Here is a 21,387-nt window from a genome sequence, read left to right as displayed (position 1 = left end):
ACTTCAAGTGACCTTGGTACTCTAAGTGACCTGTGGCTTTACTTTTCCCTCCTGGTGAAAAATTCTGGTGAAAATGCTGTGCAGCCATCTCCACTATCCATCTCCAGACTTTGTCATCATCCCAAACATAAACTCTGTACTCCTTAAACAATAACTCCCCATTCTTTGTCATCATCCCAAACATAAACTCTGTACTCCTTAAACAATAACTCCCCGTTTCCCCCTTACCCACAGTCTTTTGTAACGTTACCCCTTGTGTTGTTTTTTAGATCAGCGGTCGCCAACCGGTGGTCCGCGGACCACTGTTGGTCCGTGAGGTCTGAAAGGTTGGCAACCACTGTTTTTGGTAATGATCCCTGCCTTGATTTCTCCCACTTTCTGTAATCTTCCTTACACCCCCTCCTTAAATTCAAGTGCACAAAAGAAACTGACAACTGTCATACTCTTGGTAGCATTTATTTCCATCTGTTGAGATCTTGCTTCTATGTGTGTCCCCTGTTTAATTCAAATAAAGTTTTATAAAAATCCTAAAAAAAAAATTCTGGTGAAGCTAGAAGGAACACCACACACGAGCTAAGGGACTGCAATGACATCCTCGTTAAAGCTGTCCGCTTCCAACGTACTAGTCCAGGTATGTTAGGTCATCTAAGAATATATACTTTTATATTTCTTCAAAATGTTGCATGCTCATACCAATTATATTAATACAGAACTATTGCAAATATACTGTTACTTACTTAAGGCCATATGCACACAAAAGAAAACCAACTTGTGGGGGATATAAATGTGCAAAAGAAAGAAATAAAGTTGATAACTGGTACTTATTTTTTAAGCCAATTTGTTCCTGGAGAAAATCCCGGGTCTGCACTTACTTACACACACTCCTCTCTCTAAGTCTGTGGAAACACGCAATCTAGAGAAAAGAAGCTGCTACCAACTAATTACACCACTCCAAGGGGTCAGCTCTTTTACATGACTGTTGAGCTAGCATTTGGGCACCACCAGGAACTGATTACCTCAAATCTGGCAGAACAAACTAAAATATTATAGTCAAACAATTTATTTGGCAAATGCAGTCTCAAAAGCAAACAAAGAGTAATCCACTCTTGATGTTTTAATAGTAATTATTACATCTACTAGCTTATGTTTGAGAAGGAACAAAAGATTTTAAAGGGAGATTGTCCATGGAATTCAAGTGCTGTAACACCAGTCGTAGTTGCACATATATATTTTTCGTTGTCACCGTGAGATATCAAAATGAGCACACTGCTAAAAATAATACTCCCAAGCCTTTATAATAAAAATAGTTAATCTCTCTGAAACAGACAAAAAGAACAGATTTATTTGCCTGGTTGTTTGTTTGTGTTTTAAAAGCATTAAATAAACGAGGGCTTCCACCTCTTGCACAGCACAAGCAATTTGGACCAGCCAGCCCGCCACTGACGTCAGCTAGGAAAATGCCAACTTACAGAAAAACGAACAAATATGCCTGCACGCACTGGGGAAGTAAGAGAGGGCGAGCCCAGGCACTGGGGCCATTTCTCCTCGTAGGCATTGCTGATTTCAAAGTTGGAAGTACGGGCTGAAGGGCTAAGGAACTAGGCTGAGATACAGAGCTGGGAAAACAAAAAGCGGAAACCAGGGCCCTCTCTTTGGCCAGAGACCCCCAAAGAAGAGATATAAAAGTGAACCAATAACGCTGAAACCGGTCTGGCTCAGTGCATAGAGCGTCGGTCTGCGGACTGAAAGGTCCCAGGTTCGATTCCGGTCAAGGGCATGTACCTTGGTTGCGGGCACATCCCTGGTGGGGGGGGGTGCAGGAGGCAGCTGGTCGATGTTTCTCTCTCACCGATGTTTCTAGCTCTCTATCCCTCTCCCTTCCTCTCTGTAAAAAATCAATAAAATATTTTTTTTAAAAAAAGTGAACCAATAAAAGACAGGGCCTCCAGGGGACCACCGTGCAGCTTGGATGTGAATTGGGATTCAGCTGACTGTGGATGGCTGGCATCCTCAGGCACCCTCTGTAGGACTATAGGATCTTTCAGGTCTCAAATTATTGCTACGTATGACTTTATAAACATGATGCCCAGCACATCACTGTCCAGCACACAATTTTTAAAAAAGCTGCCCGGCTGACATGGCTCAGTGGTTGAGTGTTGAACTATGAACCAGGAGGTCATGGCTCGATTTCTGGTCAAGGCACATGCCCGGGTTGCAGACTCATGTTGTGGGGCATGCAGGTGGCAGCCAATCAATGATTTTCTCTCAACATTGATGTTTCTATCTCTCTCTCCCTCCCCCTTTCTGAAATAATAAAAATATTTTTTAAAGACTTCAATCCAATCCATTCTCTAAAATCTAAAAAGTCTTGCCTACAAAGTCCAATGTCTTTAGTGTGATATACCAGTACAAGAAAGCAATACTGTAGTGATTAAGGGATTACAAAACCTGACCTCGTATTCTGACTCCATCACTTATCCGCGAGGCAACTTTGGGTCACTCACAGAATCTCTCTATGCCTCAATCCTTTGTTTATAAAATAGCAGTAACAATACATAGTATCAGGTCATTGTGAGGATTCAATGAGTTCATGTATATGAAGCACTCTTGCACACTGCCTGTCACATAATGAGCATTCAGTACATATTACTGACTACTGTTGGTGGGTAATCTGGCTCCTACCTATCCTTCAAATTACCTATAATCAAGTTATTCAAAACCACTTACTACTATCTATTATCCCAAATTATAATGTACTTTACTGTGTCTATGCCTTTGTGCATATGTTTTTCTCTATCAAAATGACATCCTACCTGGTCCTCATTCTTTGCCTATCATTCTACTCATGATGAAATTCACCATGAAGAATTAGCTACTTCTTCTGAAATCATAGGGTGCTCTTATCAAAATCTGATCGTAACATTTAATGTGCTGTGTGCTCTATTTACATATTGCCACCAGTGGCTAACTATTGTGTAGTGATATATCCCCCAAATCCTTGGGATTGCCCAAGGGATAGGCGTGTCTCTGTTACTCTCCATGGGCCCTGATAGTTTACGGTAATGAGATGACTTGGGTTGGAAGCTGGACACACCAGAAAGACCAACCATGTAATTTAAAGGGTCCAGGCTTTGAGCCACAAGAAATCAATCTGACTTCCAGAGAGAGGGTGAGAGCTAGAGAGTGAGCTGGGCCTTGTGGCCAATGGTTCAATCCATCAGGCCTGTATAACAAAAACCCAATAAAAACTGCCACCTGTAGCTGAGGTGAGCCTCCTGAATGGAGATACACATGAGTGAGCTGGGAGGGTGACACGTCCCGAGGACACAGATGGTTTGTTTATGATCCTCCCAGACTCTCCCTATGGGTCGCCTCACTTGGCTGGTTATGATTTTTATCCTTCATGATAAAACGATAATGATATGTACAGTGCTTTCCTGAGTTCTGTGAGTCATCCCAGCGAATTATTGAACCTACAGGGAGTGAGCACCCCTAAATTTGTAGCCAGCTGATCAGAAGCATAAGTGACCTGGAGAACTCCTGAACTTGCAGCTGGTATCTGAGCAAAGGGCAGTTTTATGGAGGGCTGTGCACTCAACCAATGAAGTTTGGCCTGAATCCTGGTGGTTGGTGTCTAAGTCATTGCAATCCTCTTTATCTTATTTCTCACATCCTCCAGGCTTATGACAGCCGCTGGAACTGAGTGGGTTATCAAATATTTGTCACATAGGAAATACTTATGCAACTGGAATAATTTGGACAATTAGATTCTGAATTCTTAGCAACATACAATTTAGATTTTAAGTCACTAAACTATCAAGTCCTAATCCTGACACTACTATCTATTATATGTAAAACTTAATTTCTCCGAGTCTCAATTTTCTCAACTGTGAAATGGGGATAACAGTAACTCTTCCACAAGGTCCTTGTGAGGATTACATGACATTTAATTTTTTTAAATTGATTTTAGAGAAAGGAAGGGAGAGAGAAACATGGATGTGAGAGAGAAACATCGATCAGTTGTCTCCCACACGTGCCCCCTTCCCCACCCTGGGGATCGAACCTGAAACCTGGATCCTACCTAAGTGCCCTGACAGGAATCAAACCAACCACCTTTTGATGTAATGGACGAAGATCCAACCCAGGCACACCGGCCAGGGCGGATTACATGACATTTAAACTGCCCACTACAGTGCTTTTCAATAAGCAGGATGTTTTCATCTCCCTCCGGACGCCTAACAGGAACACTCGCTAATGAGAAGTCACTGGTTCCATCTTCAAGGTCATATACTAAATCCCATCTGCTAATTATCTTACAAAAGTTTCCTTCAGTGTCAAGAAAGGGTAGGTAAGAGTGTTAACGGACCGCTGTTAATTAATGCAAAGTCATTACAACTACTGGAAAAACAAATGAAAAGGCACACATCTAAATGATGGTCAGTCAATAGTGTCATAAAATAGAGTAATGGCAGCAGAATGACATCTAAATTGCTAAAAAATAAATGTATGAACCCAGGACCTCATCTAATTGTCACAATGAATTATCTTACGATGTGATTATTCGGGAGGCACTCCTCCATTTTCTATCTCCTACCCTTAGATGAAGGGCTAGTCATGGCTACTCTTGATATAATTTTCAAACATTTCAGAGATTAAATTCTACAAGTATTCTGAGCAATAATGATATCACACAACTGTGTCTAAGCTCCCAAGGAGTCACTCTGAAATAGTCATTTGGAAATACAAGTCTTTACATGTTTGTCCAAAAAAATTATAGTTCACATTCCTGATAAACCGAATATTGGCAACAAAAGAAAACGAATATTTTTATCGGAAATAAACTTTTATCTATGTTTAAATTTTTAACAATGACTGAACATATACTATATACTATGCAAATAACAAAAGTAAGGAATAATGAGTAACTCTGGTCAACAATCACATTCATTAACTTATACACAAAATCTATGCTACATGGTCATAATTTTTCCTATGCCTAATAATATTTCATCCTATTTGCAAAACATTTTATAATTTGTACATTCAAACATAAAGATTTTGAAAATGATGTGGTTTTAAAATTAAGCCTGACTACCTGACTACTAATAAAGTATTTTGAAGCAACCAAAATTCCCAAATCTGAGAACTGATGGACACACCTTCTTTATTAAACCACTAGAGGCCCGGTGCACGAAATTCATGCATGGGGGGGTGGGGGTCCCTCAGCCCAGCCTGCACCCTCTCCAATCTGGGACCACTCGAGGGATGTCCGACTGCCCGTTTAGGCCCGATCCCAACGGGCAGTCGGACATCCCTCTCACAATCCAGGATTGCTGGCTCCCAACTGCTCGCCTGCCTGCCTTCCTGATTACCCCTAACCGCTTCTGCCTGCCAGCCTGATCACCCCCTAACCACTCCCCTGCCAGCCTGATTGATGCCTAACTGCCCCCCTGCCAGCCTGATTGCCCCTAACTGCCCTCCCCTGCAGGCCTGGTCACCCCTAACTGCCCTCCCCTACAGGCCTGGTCACCCCTAACTGCCCTGCCCTGCAGGCCTGGTCCCCCCAACTGCCCTCCCCTGAAGGCCTAGTCCCCCCCCCCAACTGCTCTCCCCTGGTCCCCCCAACTGCCCTCCCCTGCAGGCCAAGTCGCCCCCAACTTCCTTCCTCTGCCGACCTGGTCACCCCTAACTGCCCTCCCCTGCAGGCTTGATCACCCCTAACTGCCCTCCCTTGCAGGCCTGGTCCCTCCCAACTGCCCTCCCTTGTTGGCTTGATCGCCCACAACTGCCCTCCCTTGCAGGCCTGGTCCCTCTCAATTGCCCTCCCCTGCTGGACATCTTGTGGTGGCCATCTTGTGCCCACATGGGGGCAGCCATCTTGTGTGTTAAGAGTGATGGTCAATTTGTATATTACTCTTGTATTAGACAGGATTACATAAAGTATAATTTAACCTTTTTATAAAAATTGCAAATTGTATCATTTTGCCAAAATAAAAAGCCAACAATATATATGTATATATATATAACCCATCTATTTATTTGTCAGCTAGAACTCGTGTTAATTTATTCAAATAGTTCTGAAAACATCATCAAATCACTTTAAAAGAATACACTATATACAGCAAAAAACAAAGGACATTCATTCAGAAATCTACATTTCTGATATAAAACTCATTTATCTCTGCTATATCAATACCAACATTATTATATATACACCTAAGTTGATGGTCAATATCTCTGCAAATTTATTTTGGACTACAGATCAGTATATCTTTAAAATTAATAAATTATGTAGTTACTTTCCTAAAGCTGTAAGTTCATCAATTAAGCATAAGTACTCACCTAAGTACAGCTATTAAAGGTGCATATATAGAATCTCCATCATAAACATACATGTGATCCCAGCTACATTCTGTAGCAAAATGATTAAATCTTAATCTTAACACTGCATTTGGACTAAAAGGAAATAAAATATTTTAAAATTAATGTATAATATGCAAAGCACAGTCCATTTACAGATAATTTTGCTATAAATCCTTAAGTCACTTATTACAGATAATTTTGCTATAAATACTTAATTTTCCTATAAATCCTTGAGTCAGTGTAAAAGACTGATAAGCAGTCACATTTAAACTATAAAAAACACATGCAACTTCAAAATCCACCACCAAGCCATGTGTATGTATCATCATTTTCTAAAGATTTAGTCCACAGGAAATGTTCAATCTCTTGATTAAGGTGGAGGTTAGATTGCATACATTACTGAAACGTATTGAACTGTACACTTAATATATGTGCATTTTGTTTTATGCACATTGTTCTTGAATAAAGTTGAATTTTAAAATTCAACACTCAAGAAGCAACTATTTTGATTTCTACACAAACCTTAACCAGAGGCCCTAATAAGGTCTTCAAATTTTAACTGAAAGGTCTCAATATGAAATACTATTAACAAGGAAACAAAATGAGACCATAGGTGCACAGGTAATTAATAACTTTCAGGTTCTGAAAAACTCTTTAAGTATCCTCCAAACTGCCAGTTTTCCAAAGGTACTCTTTAAAAATCATAATATTGTTCAAACAATTCATATTGATTCATTTATGATCCATTCACAGTCTTTAAATAGATAAATTCAGTCTAAAGCCCTAACTACTGAAAAATACCTCTAAAAGGAAAATTCACTTTTTTCTATAAAATGTTCTCTTTTTAACACCCTCAGAAATAAAATGCTCATTAATATAAATCAATGGTATAATATGACATGGAATATTTTTACTTTCTATGGAATCTTCAAATTCTATAACAAGATGTTTAAAAGAAGCCAAAAAATGCCTACTTGCTTTAAAATGACACACTAACAAACATCAAAAATAAAATATATGTAAAAATTAGCCTGGCAGATGTGGCTCAACAGTTGAACATCGACCTATGAACCAAGAGGTCACGGTTTGATTCCCGGTGAGGGTACATGCCCGGGTTGGGGACTCAACCCCCAGTGGGGGACGTGCCAGAGGCAGCCAATTGGTGATTCTCTCATCACTGATGTTTCTATCTCTCTCTCCCTCTACTTTCCTCTCTGAAATCAATAAAATACATATTTAAAAAATAAAATACATGTAAAAATTAAACTATTATCACAAGTGATAGGTATTGTAACTTATATTAAATGTGATATCTAAAAGTTGTAAAGCCCATAAAAATGTCGTGAATACTGGTACTGTTTATTTAATAATAAGCAGTAATCTTAACACTGCATTTGGACTAAAAGGCAATAAAATATTTTAAAATTAATGTATAATATGCAAAGCACAGTCCATTTACAGATAATTTTGCTATAAATCCTTATTAAATAACCTCTATTATTGTAAAGTTGTTATACTTTACTGCTTTAACATTGATGTGACATCTTCTTTATCGTTTTAGAATAAAATCAGTATACCCAAACTGTATACTTACTAGCCTTCAATTAGCCATGTACATTTAGTTTTATACTTATAGTTAATTGGACCATCTGTTAAATATCCAGAAGGTTCTGTTAACCTAGAAAACAAAATCATGAAAATAATTACCTTAAAGTAACTTTAAGACATATAGTAGCACAAGAAAATTTAAAAGACATTAAGTTACAGGAATGGGATATAGCATTTTTGTCAAAAAAAGAAGTTATTTACAACTTAGAAAAATTTTCAAATTGCCGTATATTTCTCTAGATCTCAAAATAAATTTATTTTGGCTTTCTTTAAACCTTAATGTATTAAGACCATTTCATTTTACATGTTGGAAAAATGTACTGCAAGACTGAACATTGTATTGATGGGTTGAATGTTGACACAGAATAGATTAAGTTAAATTTCCTCTGCACGAAAATTAGGTGGAGGCAAAAGAAGGAAAATCAAATACACTGAAAAATACAGATCTCTGGAATACAGCAATAGTATACGTGCATGCTACCTTCAGAGCTACACTGTTAGCTGTGTTTGTTTTTCACACACCAGGATTGCTAAAGTAGCCATCACCAGACTTACTGATTATGACTACCTGTTTTTATTATCATTTTCTCTTGTCTATATGATTTTTCAGAATTTAAAAATATTTAAAACAGGATCCCAATTCTACTTCATTTTGCTCTCCTTAGTTCAGCCCAATTATTTTACCAAGACCATATTTTAAATAATTACAATAGCTTCCCATTTAGCCTTTATATATTTATATATGCATATAAACACAACACACATACACATATCGGGGCTTATCACATATTCACATATGCATACACACGTACACATACATATATACAACACAGATATAAGGGTCATTATCTAGTTTTAGGTAAAATTAAAATTTCCTTATATTATAGAGTCTTAAAAACATTAGGGGGAAAAAGAATTATCTACCCAAATTAGGGCTGACTGAAGGGTCAATCAATATGAATGTTATTTGTAAATCTTTCATAATCCCACCCAGCTTACTTTGGGCAAGGAGGCAGCTAGTTCATGCTTAGAAAAGTTTCTGAAGAGCAACAGACAAATTGAAATGTTCTCAAACTAATAATAAATAGAGCATTTTCTACATGTCAGATACTACTATAAGCGCATAATGTATGACTTCATTTTAAAATCCCCCAAACCTGCCCTAACTGGTTTGGCTCAGTGGATAGAGTGTTGTCTTGCGGAATGAAGGGTCCTGGGTTCAATTCCAGTCAAAGGCACATGCCCAGGTTGCGGGCTTGGTCCCCAGTAGGGGGCACCCAGGAGGCAGCCGATCAATGATTCTCTCTCATCATCGATGTTTCTTTTCTCTCTCTCTCTCTCTCCCTCTCGCATCCTCACTGAAATCAATAAAAATATATTTAAAAATAAAATAAAATCCCCCAAACCCTAAGAGATAGTGAGTAGTTATTAATCCCATATTAAAGATGAGAAATCAAAAGCACAGTTAAATAACAGGTTAAATCATTTGTCCCGATTTTTCACTTCCAATAATTTCAGATGAGGTAATTCGGACAAACCCACCACTGAGGACAATTTAAAAAGCTAAGAACAATTTTAAAATCTTAAAAGCATGCTGTAAGTAACAAAATGGTAAGATCTGCCAAGCCAAGATGAAGAAGTTGCAAATTCCAGGCATTCAAAGCTACTTTAGCGGGGGAGAAATCTGTCTATTTAGAAGACACTGCCAAAGGCTGAGTGCTTCTGGCAGCCTCAACAAGGGGTGACAGAAAACCCCAAGACCTGCAATTGGCTTAAGGTGGTACGAGAACTGCCAGAATGCTCAGGCTCCTAATGTTTGAAATTCAGCAACAGACTTTTAAGTCACAAGGACAATTAGACAATATTTTTAATTGAATACCAAAACCACACACATCAAAATTTATAAGATGAAGCTAAATCAGTGTTTAGAGAGAAATTTATAGTTCTAAATGTATGCATTAGAAAATTGATAATCAATTACAACTCAAAAAAAACTAGAAAAAGAGCAATAAATTAAACAACAAGAAAGTATAAGGGAATAATAAAAGCAGAAATCTCTGAAATAGAAAACAGTCTTATAATAATGAAAATTTATATAATTAAAAGTTGGCTTTATAAAGACTAGTAAATTAATAACCCCCTATCAAAACTACTCAAGGAAAAAATATTGATTACCATTATCAAAAAGGAAATGAGGAACATTACTACTGATGCTACAGAAAGAATAATATATTAAGAACTTCATACCAATAAATTTGACATTTTAGATGGAATGCAAAAATTATTTTTAAAGTACAACTTAACAAAACCAAAACAAGAAAAAAATAAAAATTATAAATATCCCTCATACAAAAATCCTAAACTGAATATTACCAAATTTTATCTGGTGTAGATATTAAAAATACATATAAAAAGAAGAGCATGTAACAGTATTCCTGGAAGAGGTATGTGTGAAGACTTGGAGGTTCATGAAATAGCATGATATCTTTGGGGAACTGCAAGTGATTCAGAGGATCAATGAGTAATGTCTAAAGACAAGACTATACACAGTAATCGATATGACAGTGTATGAAAATCATCCTATGCCTATCACGAAAGTCCTTCAGAGCAAGAAAGCAGCTCGACAGAAGGCACTACACAAAACACTGAAAGGCAAACATGAACAACCCCTGCTGGCTGAGTCAAAACATTAGAGCAGTGGTCGGCAAACTCATTAGTCAACAGAGGCTCACGAGCCACGGTTTGCCGACCACTGCATTGGAGTAATGCAAACGATAGATACACCAATAGCCTGGGAGAAAAATGTGGGGAGTGAGATTCTTTAAAGAATTAGGGCATTCAGAAGCTACTCAGTGCATGAGCCTGGGAATTTGGGCAGACCCTGTGCTCAGAAAAGACATGAGAAGACGCTACACTTTCGCCTCTGGCTAATTTTTACACTCAGAACCAGAAGGAAGTGAGGCGAAGGCAGAGTCATAAGCACCCTGGCTAAGCACTGAAGGAGTGCCACAACAGTCAATCTACAAAGCCTGGGAGACCTCCTTATTTTTTCTTGGCTCAAGCACTCAAGGAAATTTATTAAAATACCACCTGACCACAAGCTAAAGGAACAGAGACTTTAGAGGCCACACACAACAAAGAATACCGTCATTACAAAACTCGTTTAGAAAAGTACAAGTACATAATGAACAAGTACACAATGATGACACACATAAACAATAAAAAGGAACCCTCGGGAGGGGGAAGAATCTGATTTCTAGTGTTATCATCCTATCTAATAAAAGAGTAATATGCAAATTGACCATCACTCCAACACACAAGATGGCTGCCCCCATGTGGTCAAAGATGACTGCCCCCATGTGGATACAAGATGGCCGCCACAAGATGGCCACCAGAGGAGGGCAGTTGGGGGGGGGGGGAACCAGGCCTGCAGGGGATGGCAGTTGGGGGCTACCAGGCCTGCAGTGGAGGACAGATGAGGGGGACCAGGTCTGCAGGGGAGGGCAGTTGGGGGGATCCAGGCCAGCAGGGGAGGGTGGTTGGGGGGGACCAGGCCTGCAGGGGAGAGCAGTTAGGGGTGACCAGATCAGCAGGGGAGAGCAGTTAGGGGCGACCACGTCAGCAGGGGAGGGCAGTTAGGGGTGACCGGGCCGGCAGAGGAGGGCAATTGGGGGTGAGTCCCACATTGGAGAGGGTGCAGGCTGGGCTGAGGGACACACACACACACACACACACACACACACACACACACACCATGCACGAATTTCGTGCACCGGGCCTCTAGTCCTATATAATAAAGAGCTAATATGCTAATCAGACCAAAGAGCAGAACGTCTGACCATCTGGACAACCTTCCGGGCAGAACCAGGTTGCGAGGGGCTGCGAGGGGCTATGCTGCGAGGGCCGGCTTGGGATGCAAGGGGCTCCGAGGGCCAAGCCCCTTGCAAGAAGTTCGTGCATCGGGCCTCTAGTATTATAATAATAAAATGTCCAGTCTCCAACAACAAAAAATTACAAAGCATGCAAAGAAACAAGAAAGTATGGTCCATTCAGAGAAGCTAACAGAAACTGTCCCTGAGGAAACGCAGACACTGGATGTGCTTGACTAATTCAACTGTTTTCAATAGGCTACAGAGCTAAAGGAAACCAGCAAAATGACATCTCAACAAATAAAGAATATCAATAAAGATTTAGAAATGTTCTTATCACAACCTCAAAGTCAATATTACTTCCATTCTCTCAAAAAGCAAGGTAACACACAGGAGACTCTTGTATAAAAGTTTCCTCTGTATGTAAGCCTAAGCATAGATCCCTAAGGAGACTCCATTAAGAAATCCTTCTTCTGCCTGGCCGGCATGGCTCAGTGGTTGAGCATCGACCTAGGAACCAGGAAGTAGTAGTTCCATTCCTGGTTAGGCACATGCCACGGCTGCAGGCTTGATCCCCAGTAGGAGGTTGTGCAGAAGGCAGCCAATCAATGATTCTCTCTCATCGCTAATGTTTCTCTATCTCTCCCTCTCCCTTTCTTTCTGAAATCAACAAAATATTTTTTTAAAGAAAGAAATCCTCCCTAAGTTTCTAACTTACAGTGGCAACAAACCTTAAAAGCAAAATAGTGCTTATTTAAATTACAAAAAGTTCCAAATTCTGGCTGAACCTAAAGATACAAATTATCAGTCATAAATTAAGATTGTGTGTAATAATCGTGCACCGGATTATTAGAGTTTAGAGTCTAGAGTCTCAGGAAATTAATATTTTTAAATGTCTAATTTGTTCCATAACCCTACATGGCTACTTCTATTTCAGCTTCTGTGATGCAAGAATATCACTATGACATATTCGAAAAGCACCGTAATACAATTATGAAATATATAGCTCTTTTTATCTGGAAATTTAAGAACAGGCAGCCCTGCTTTGCAAATACCACCTATAATATAATCCATTTTCCTCGTAGGGAATACACCTCCCAACTGTATAGGAATAAATTGCCTCTTCTCTCTACACCCAAAGTACCCTCTATTTCTCTATCACCATACCTTCTCAAACTGACCCAGTCCTGTTCAATGCTTCTCAACTCCTTACTCTTAGTTTAAAACATATCTTCCCGATGTGGTACATATATACAATGGAATACTATTCAGTCCTAAGAAAGGATGAAATAGCACCATTTGCAACAACATGGATGGACCTTGAGAAAGTTATGCTAAGTGAAATAAGTCAAATAGAAAAAGCTAAGAACCATATGATTTCACGCATATCTATAATAATAGAAGCATAATATGCAAATCAGCCGAACGACCGTCTGGATGACCTTCCAGACGACCTTCCGGATGAAGCAGGGGCTGCGAGGACCGAGGCAGCAGCTGGGGCGGCTGCGAGGGCCAATGCTGCAAAAGCCTACCCTTGCAAGAATTTCCTGCATCGGCCTCTAGTGTGGGATATAAAACTGAAACTTATAAACACAAACAGCAGTGGTTGCCAAAGGGAAGGCGGGGGGGGGGGGGGGGGGGTTCCTAATATAAGGTGACAGGAGAAGATTTGAAGGGCAATATATAGATCTTGTAACATAGAAACCCACACATGAAACCAATATGTTCATATTGACCAATGTGACCCCAATCAATTTAATAAATACAATTTTAAAATAAATAAAATGTATCTTCCCTCCTCCAAAGAAACATATATACACTAGAAGCTACCTCTATAACTCATCTCCCTCCTATAAGAGATGATGTGAAGCAAGTATTATGCTTCCCCACCTAGGCTACACAACAGGATGAGCATATGAAACTACCCACTCTGTCCCATTCTCTCCAACTTCGGAGCAACAAGTATACAGACTCAAAAAAAAAAACTCTACTCACCACAGCCCCCCAATTCCTTCTCAACCTTTACCACCCCCCCATCCCTAACCTAAAGCCCCTACCAAGAGCCTACCTTTGCCTCCACTTACCACAAAGAGGTTTCCCCTCGGCCCTTGCCTCTCCTGGAAACATGGGGGCGGGGGAGGGGGAGCGAGGGGAGAGGGCTGATACAAACCAAGATGAAAAGAATGGGAAATTCTTTCTCACTACCCGGAGACAGGAGTAAGAGGGGAAAGCCCCTGCCACTTCCACAATAAGAACAATTCTCCCTTCGTGGTGTCCTGACCTCTTCTTCAACACCCGCACCCTTCACCTCCATGCCACCTGAACCAAGCACTCCCACGGCAGGCACATTTTGGGCATCTTCACAATCTGGAGCGGCTCTTCTCAAATTCAGAAGTCTTCCACTCCAACATGACAAACACCTGGTTTTCAACCTTTCCTTACCTTCTACTCCTAATACCCTCGCATTCCAACGGTGTAGAGGTCTCCAGAAATGAGGTAGCATAGAGTTCAGCTACCTAAAATGTAAAATAGGCCTCCTACATAACAACTATTTCTAATGTTGCTTCTACAATGCATCATAAGTTTCAAACCAACTTATTCTTTTTTTAATCTTGTAGCACTCCTGTCCTCAATTGGGAACCATCCTGGCATGTGATTCTAGATCAGGACTGCATAAACGACTGGCCTACTGCCTCTCTGTGTAAATGAAGACTTACTGGAACACGCATTTGTTTACATGTGCCTAAGATTGCTAACATGCTATAAGAACAGAGCTGAGTAGTAGCAACAGAGACCATCTGGCCTGCAAAGCCTAAAATACCTACTATCTGGCCCTTCACAGGAAAAGTTTGCCAGTCCCTGTCTAGATGCCTGCCACATGCCCATATGCCTTGTCAATGTCTCATCTAGCTGTAACTGCCCAGTCTAGAATCCCTGCTCAAACAAGCATGCTGGGCTGTTTGTATCATAGGAGTGGCCGCTGCCATATGCAGGAAACCAGCGCAAACATTAAGCAGAGCTAAATTAGATCAGTGGAAGTGCTGTTCTCTATCCTGACTATGAATACAAAATTTGATCAAGACATTATAAAAAATAAGAAAACTCACTAGTTTTATTATTACAAAGTCTCTGAAGCAGTAAATCCTGTGTATCAATGACTATTTTTTGTGCTGGCATAACCACTCAACGAGGAACAGTCAGGTCCACTCAGGGCTGCCGCTGTACACCAGCCTCACATGGAGGTCTGTTTTAAAAGTGTTCTTTTTTTTAATATATTTTATTGATTTCAGAGAGGAAGGGAGAGGGAGAGGGAGAGCGAAACATCAATGAGGAGACAACATCACTGATTGGCTGCCTCCTGCACACCCCAAACTGGGGATCCAGCCCACAACCCGGGCATGTGCCCTGATAGGGACTCGAACCGTGACCTCCTGGTCCATAAGCCGATGCTCAACCACTGAGCCACTCTGGCTGGACTAAAACCATGCTCTTAATTAAAATATTATTTAACAGTTTATTGATTTCTTTTTAAACAAAATGGATAAAGAGGATCTCTGGATTATATCATTGGTAATAACTTTTCCCTGTCTGCACACTGAGCTGGCATTTGGTCATTTCCTTCACAGTATATTCTGCATCCCCTCTCCCAATTCTGCATTCTCTGTCCACCTGGTCCCATTTTTTTAATTGTACATACACAGTGACCATTATTTAGTTTGCATTCCTGTAATACAGTGATTCTTACCATGTTGGGATATGAGATCACTTTTTGAGAATCTCTTAAAAACTATACCTTCCTGCCTACAAAAATTCACATAAATAATAATTCATATACAAATCTGAGGATTCACCAACTACTCACAACCCACCCAGGAACCTGACATTAAAAATAACTGTTAGCCCGGCCAGCGTGGCTCAGTGGTTGAGCGTCGACCTATGAACTAGGTCACGGTTCAATCCCCGTTCAAGGCGCACGCCTGGATTGCAGGCTTGATCCCCAGTGGGGGGCATGCAGGAGGCAGCCAATCAACGAGTCTCTCATCACTGATATTTCTCTCCCTCTCCCTCTCCCTTCCTCTCTAAAATCAATAATAAAAATATATTTTTAAAAAGTTATATTATACATTCAAATAATATGCTTGGGGACAAGTACAATAATGCTACATCACAGAGAACTGTTTGATAAGCGAGGGAGGACTTTCCTTTCGGTATCTTTGTGTACTGTAAAATGCACCCATTCCTATTAACCTTGTGAAGGACATGTAAGAACTCTAGAATATTCTTTTTCGCTGAAGAATAAAAAAGGCACGACTGAGAAACTGAAAGTAAAGACAAAACTGTGGAAGAGCTGCAAGCCTCTCAGCTGACCTTGGTCACTTCGTGGGCATGTTAGTCAGCCTCCCTAAGCCTCAGTTTCCTTGTGTGTAAGACAGTTATAACAATAGTACTTATGTCATAGGATTGTTTTAAAAATGAAGTGAGATAAAAGTTATCAAGTGTTCAGTAAAGCAGCAAAACAAATCCATCTAGAGTTCATGGCACAATGGCAGAAAGAGATCTCAAACCCCTCTCAGTTTGGTACCTAAACTCATTCTCTTAAGTAACCCCGATGCTATCTGGAAATGCATACGAGTATGAGAGCAGCATTAAGAAGAAACCTCGCATTGAAGAGAAAAGATGGCTGCTACGGAAAAGGGCGAGACAGACATGACTTGACAACTCACTGTCACTTAGCAGCCATCAGACGCTGCATAAATAACTGCGTCAGGCCTTTCCTTCTCTCTTCCCACTGTGAGATGAGAACAGCAGTATCTTCCTCATAAGATTTTCATCAGCAGTGAGAAAAGGCAATATATGTAAAAGCTTTAGTCCACCACATTATACTACTTTTCCTCTCAACTCAAAATTTAAGTTTTGATATACTAGTTTCAGTGTCATTAATATTATTCTTACATGAAATAGAATAAATTCTAATTTCTAGAAAAAAAATTTCATTATCAGTGTAATTATATTGTAAAAAAAAATACCAACGGCCCTGAACGGTGTCGCTCAGTTGGTAGAGCATCCTCCTGTACACCGAAAGTCGCTGGTTTGATTCCCGGTCAGAGCACATGCCTGGATTGAGGGCTCAATCCTGGGTAGGAGGCATGCAGGAGGCAGCAGATCCATGTTGCGCTCTCACATGGATGTTTCTCTGTCTCTCCCTCTCCCTTCCTTACTCTCAAAGAAAAAAAAAAAAAAAGAAAAAAATTTTTAGCCCTAGCCAGTTTGGCTCAGTGGATAGAGCATCAGCCTGCAGACTGAGGGGGTCCTGGCTTCAATTCCTGTCAAGGGCACATGCCAGGTTGCAGGATAATTCTCTCTCTCACCATAGATGTTTCTCTCTCTCTCTCCCTCTCCCTTCCTCTCTAAAATCAATAAAAATGTACTTTAAAAAAAAATATATATATATATATATATATTTAAATACAAAGGAAGCTTGGGATTAAATTTAACACACCAAAACATGGACAATGCTCTTAAATTTTCTATTTTTATGAGACAGGGGGAATCTACTTGAAATTTTCTAACTTACACAGTGCTTTTATTTTCTAAATGCTTATGTTTTACCTGAGAAATAATCGGTATCTCCCGTTCCCTGCTGTAGAAGAAGGTGAAGGTGAAGTCCCTTCAACCATTCCTGCTTGCACTCAGGGAATATCAGCAAAAAGGAAGCACCCCTGGCCCGCATCACTGGGAGTGCAGCCGCTGCCGACCGTGGGGTGGGCCATTCCGGCCCTGCACTAAGCAAATGACAGCATCCTCAGCTCCCTTCATCCTCCTAACTGGAAAGGGAGGAAACATCTCAAATTAATTCCCTAAGCTTTTCAACTTAAGAAACTAGATTAAGAAAAGCACATCAAAACCAAAGGAAGTAGCAATCAATGAAACTGAAAACTTCAACAACAAAAAATAGCAGGAATCAATGAAGCCAAACACATATTCTTTGAAAAAAATCAATAACATTAATAAATGCCCAGCCAGACTAAGCAAGAAAGAAAAAACATAAACTATCAATATCAGAAATGAAAGAAGAAATATCACTAAAGACCCCACAGACTTTGTAAGAATAATAAGGAAATATTATGGGCAATCTTATGCCCATAAGTTTGAAAACTTTTTAGATGAAAAGAACAAATTCTCTGTAAGACACAATCTACCAAAACTCACTCAAAAAAAAAAAAGATAAAATGAATATCCATACACCTATTACATAGTTGCAAGCCTTCCCACAAAGAAAATGCCATATGCTATAAATATTAAATAAACTGAACTTGTAGTTATATATATTTTAAAAATTGAATTTATATTAAATAAATTGAATTTGAAGTTAAAGAAAATTCTAGGCCTTGAGGGCTTCAATGGTGAATTCTACCAAACACATAATGAAGAGATGATGCCAATTCTATATAAACTCTTCCAGAACACTGAACAGGAAAGAACCAGCTCATTCTATGAGGCCAGCATTACCCTGACTCTAAAATTAGACAAAGGTATTTCCTTCATGAACATATATTTCTAATATCTGGGATTCATCTCAGGAATTAAGGTTGGTATAACATTCAAAAATTAAATAATATATCATAATAACATGCATTAAAAAGAAAACAAGATACAATATTAACAGATGCAAAAAGTTTAACAAATTCAATATTCATCCTATATAATAAAGGGCTAATATGCAAATTGACCGAATGGCAGAACAACCGGTCACTATGACGTGCACTGACCACCAAGGGGCTGATGCTCAATGCAGGAGCTGGCTTCTGGCTGAGTGGCGCTCCCCCTGTGGAAGCACACTGATCACCAGGGGGAGACTGTGAGAGGGCACAGGCCAGGCTGAGGGCGCAGGCTGGTCTGAGGGACACCCCCCCCCCCCCCCCGCGCGCAAGTGCACGAATGTCGTGCACCAGGCCTCTAGTCTCTAATAAAACACCCAGCAAATTAGGAAGAGAAGGGAACTTCCTCAATGTGGCAAAAGGATTTATAAAAAACTTACAGATAACTGACTTTTTATGGTCAGAGATTAAATATTTTCCCTTTATATCAGAAATAAGACACAGTTGACCACTCTCACCAGTGGTATACATCATTGTAATGGATGTTCCAGCCAGTGAAATAAGGCAAGAAAAATGAAAGGCACCCAGATTACAAAGAAAGGATTAAGGGTCTCTTAATTTGCAGACAACATAATTATCTATCTCCAAATCATAAGGTATCTACAAAAATCTACTACAATGAGTTCAACAAGATTGAAGGATGCAATATTAATATACAAAAATCAGTTGTATTTCCATGTAACAGCAACAAACAGACATTGAAACTAAAAAAAAAAATGCATATCATTTACAACAGCATCAAAAAATATGAAATGCTTAGGGGAAAATCTGACAAAAAAAGTTGTAAGACCTGTTCAATGAATATTTTAAAATATTGCTGAAATTAAAGAAGACCTAAAACTTGGATATACCATGTTCATGTGCCAGAAAACTCAGTATTGATAAGGTGTCAACTATCCCTCAAACTCATCTATGGATTCAACAAAATCCCAAATGAAATCCCAGCAATGTTTTTCTAGAAATTAACAAGCTGATTTTGAAATTCATATGAGAATGCAAAGGAATTAAGTAGCCAAAATAACTGAAATAGAATTCAAGACTTATAAAACTACAATAACCAAGATATTGTCTTTTTTTTTTTTTAATCCTCATCCGAGGATACTTTTGCATTGATTTTTAGAGAAAGTGGAAGAGAGCGGGAAAGACGGAGAGAAATATCGATGTGAGAGAAACACCTCGATTGATTGCCTCCTGCGTGTGCCCCGACCAGGGCACGGGCTGGGGAGAAGCCTGCAACCAAGGTACGTGCCCTTGACTGGAATCAAATCCAGGTCCAACGTTCTCTCCACTGAGCTAAACCAACTAGGGCAAGATATTACTGTCCTGACATACAAACAAAGAGATAAATGGAACAGAGTCCAGAAATAGACACACAAATATACTAGTATGAGGAATTGATTTCAACAAAGGTACAAAGCCACTTTAGCAGAGAAAGATAGTCTTTTCAACAAAGGTCCTGAAACAATTTAATACCTATTTGCAGAAACAATGAATTGAGATCCATACCTCTCACCATATGCAGAAATTGACTCAACATGGACTCTAAATATAAAATCTAAAACTATAAAACTTCTAGAAAAAGAAAATATTTGCTTCAGGCAAAGTTTTCTTAGCTCTAACACAATCCATAAAAGAAAAAAATGATAACCTGGAATTCGACAAATTCAAAACTTCTTTTCTTTGAAAACACTGTTAAGAGAATGAAAAGACAAGCCCCAGACTGGGAGAAAATATTTCCCAACGACATATCTGATAAGAAAGTATCCAGAATAGATAAAGTACTCGTAAAAAGAAAAAATGTGAAAAATGTGCAAAAGATTTAAACGGATACCTCAGCAAAGATCTACAGATGGCAGGTAAGCACATGACAAGATGCTCAACAGGAGTCACTAGGGAAGTGAAATTAAAACCACAATGCGATACCACGACATCCTTATTCGAGCCACAGAAATTTAAAAGACTGACTATACCTAGTGCTGATGAGGATGCGAATTAACTAGAACATTCATGCACTGCTGGTGGAAATGTAAATGAAACAATTACCTTTGAAAATAGTTTGTCCGTTAGTTAAGAAGTTAAACATGTATCCACCATATGATCCAGCCATTCCACTGAGGTATTTTCCCAAAAGAAATGAAAGCTTATGTCCATACAAAGACTTCTACTATGAGCAGCTTTCTACATAATAGCCCCCAAACTGGAAATATCACCAGGTGAATAATAAACAAACTGTGGTGTATCCACACATTGGAATACTACTCAAGAATTAAAAGGAATAAATTATGGTACACCTTTAATGAGTCTCAAAATAAATATGCTGTGTGAAAGAAGCCAGACAAAAGGGAATACATAATGCATGATTCCACTTGTATAAAATCCTAGAAAATGCCAACAAATCTAGTATAGTGACAGAGAGAGGCTTAGTAGTTGCCTGGGGATGGTGAGAAACAGCAGGAAAGGGAGGATTTGGGGTATAATGGGCATTTTTATAATCTTGATAGTGGTGACAGTTTCAGAGGCACATGTCAAAACTTTTTAAATTATACAGTTTACTGCATGTCACTTATACCTCAAATAGCTCTTATAAATAATTTAAAGGAAAAAATTACAATTGCAATTAAATAATTCATTTGAACGTACTGAAGAGAAACAATAGTGCTATAAAGGTACATAACATGGGGTAACATAGCTTGAGGAGTCAGAAAAGCCTCCCATAGATACTAGTGTAAGCTAAGATTTGCAGGATGGTTAGTAATCAGCCACAAAAAAGACCAGACAGGAAAGAGGGTTCAAAAAGAATGGGCCCCCCAAGGGACCTGAAAGACCACCGCAGAGAAAAAGGAAAGCGGAGTCTCACCTGTTACAGGAGCCAAAGCATGCAGCACATG

The 21,387-nt window shown here is 39.4% G+C and overlaps 1 protein-coding gene across 4 annotated transcripts in view; it reads right to left on the bottom strand.

The window, feature by feature from the left end:
* ATRNL1 (attractin like 1) overlaps positions 1–21,387 on the bottom strand; it is a 454,562-nt gene that overhangs the window by 427,515 nt on the left and 5,660 nt on the right. For all 4 annotated transcript variants that reach the window (XR_013814745.1, XM_079793604.1, XM_079793602.1 and 1 more), the window contains exons 2-3: positions 7,958–8,041; positions 6,343–6,456 (exon numbers count right to left, since the gene is read on the bottom strand). Coding sequence is in view for 3 of the 4 variants with exons in the window: in XM_079793604.1 (XP_079649730.1) it covers positions 6,343–6,456; positions 7,958–8,041 (198 nt within the window). In the remaining variant the exon portion in view is untranslated. The remainder of the gene's footprint in view (positions 1–6,342; positions 6,457–7,957; positions 8,042–21,387) is intronic.

Source organism: Cnephaeus nilssonii (assembly GCF_951640355.1).
Source record: "Cnephaeus nilssonii genome assembly, chromosome: 16".
Lineage (NCBI taxonomy): Eukaryota > Metazoa > Chordata > Mammalia > Chiroptera > Vespertilionidae > Cnephaeus > Cnephaeus nilssonii.
Note: the sequence above shows the minus strand (reverse complement) of the source record. Positions and strands in the feature narration are given on the sequence as shown.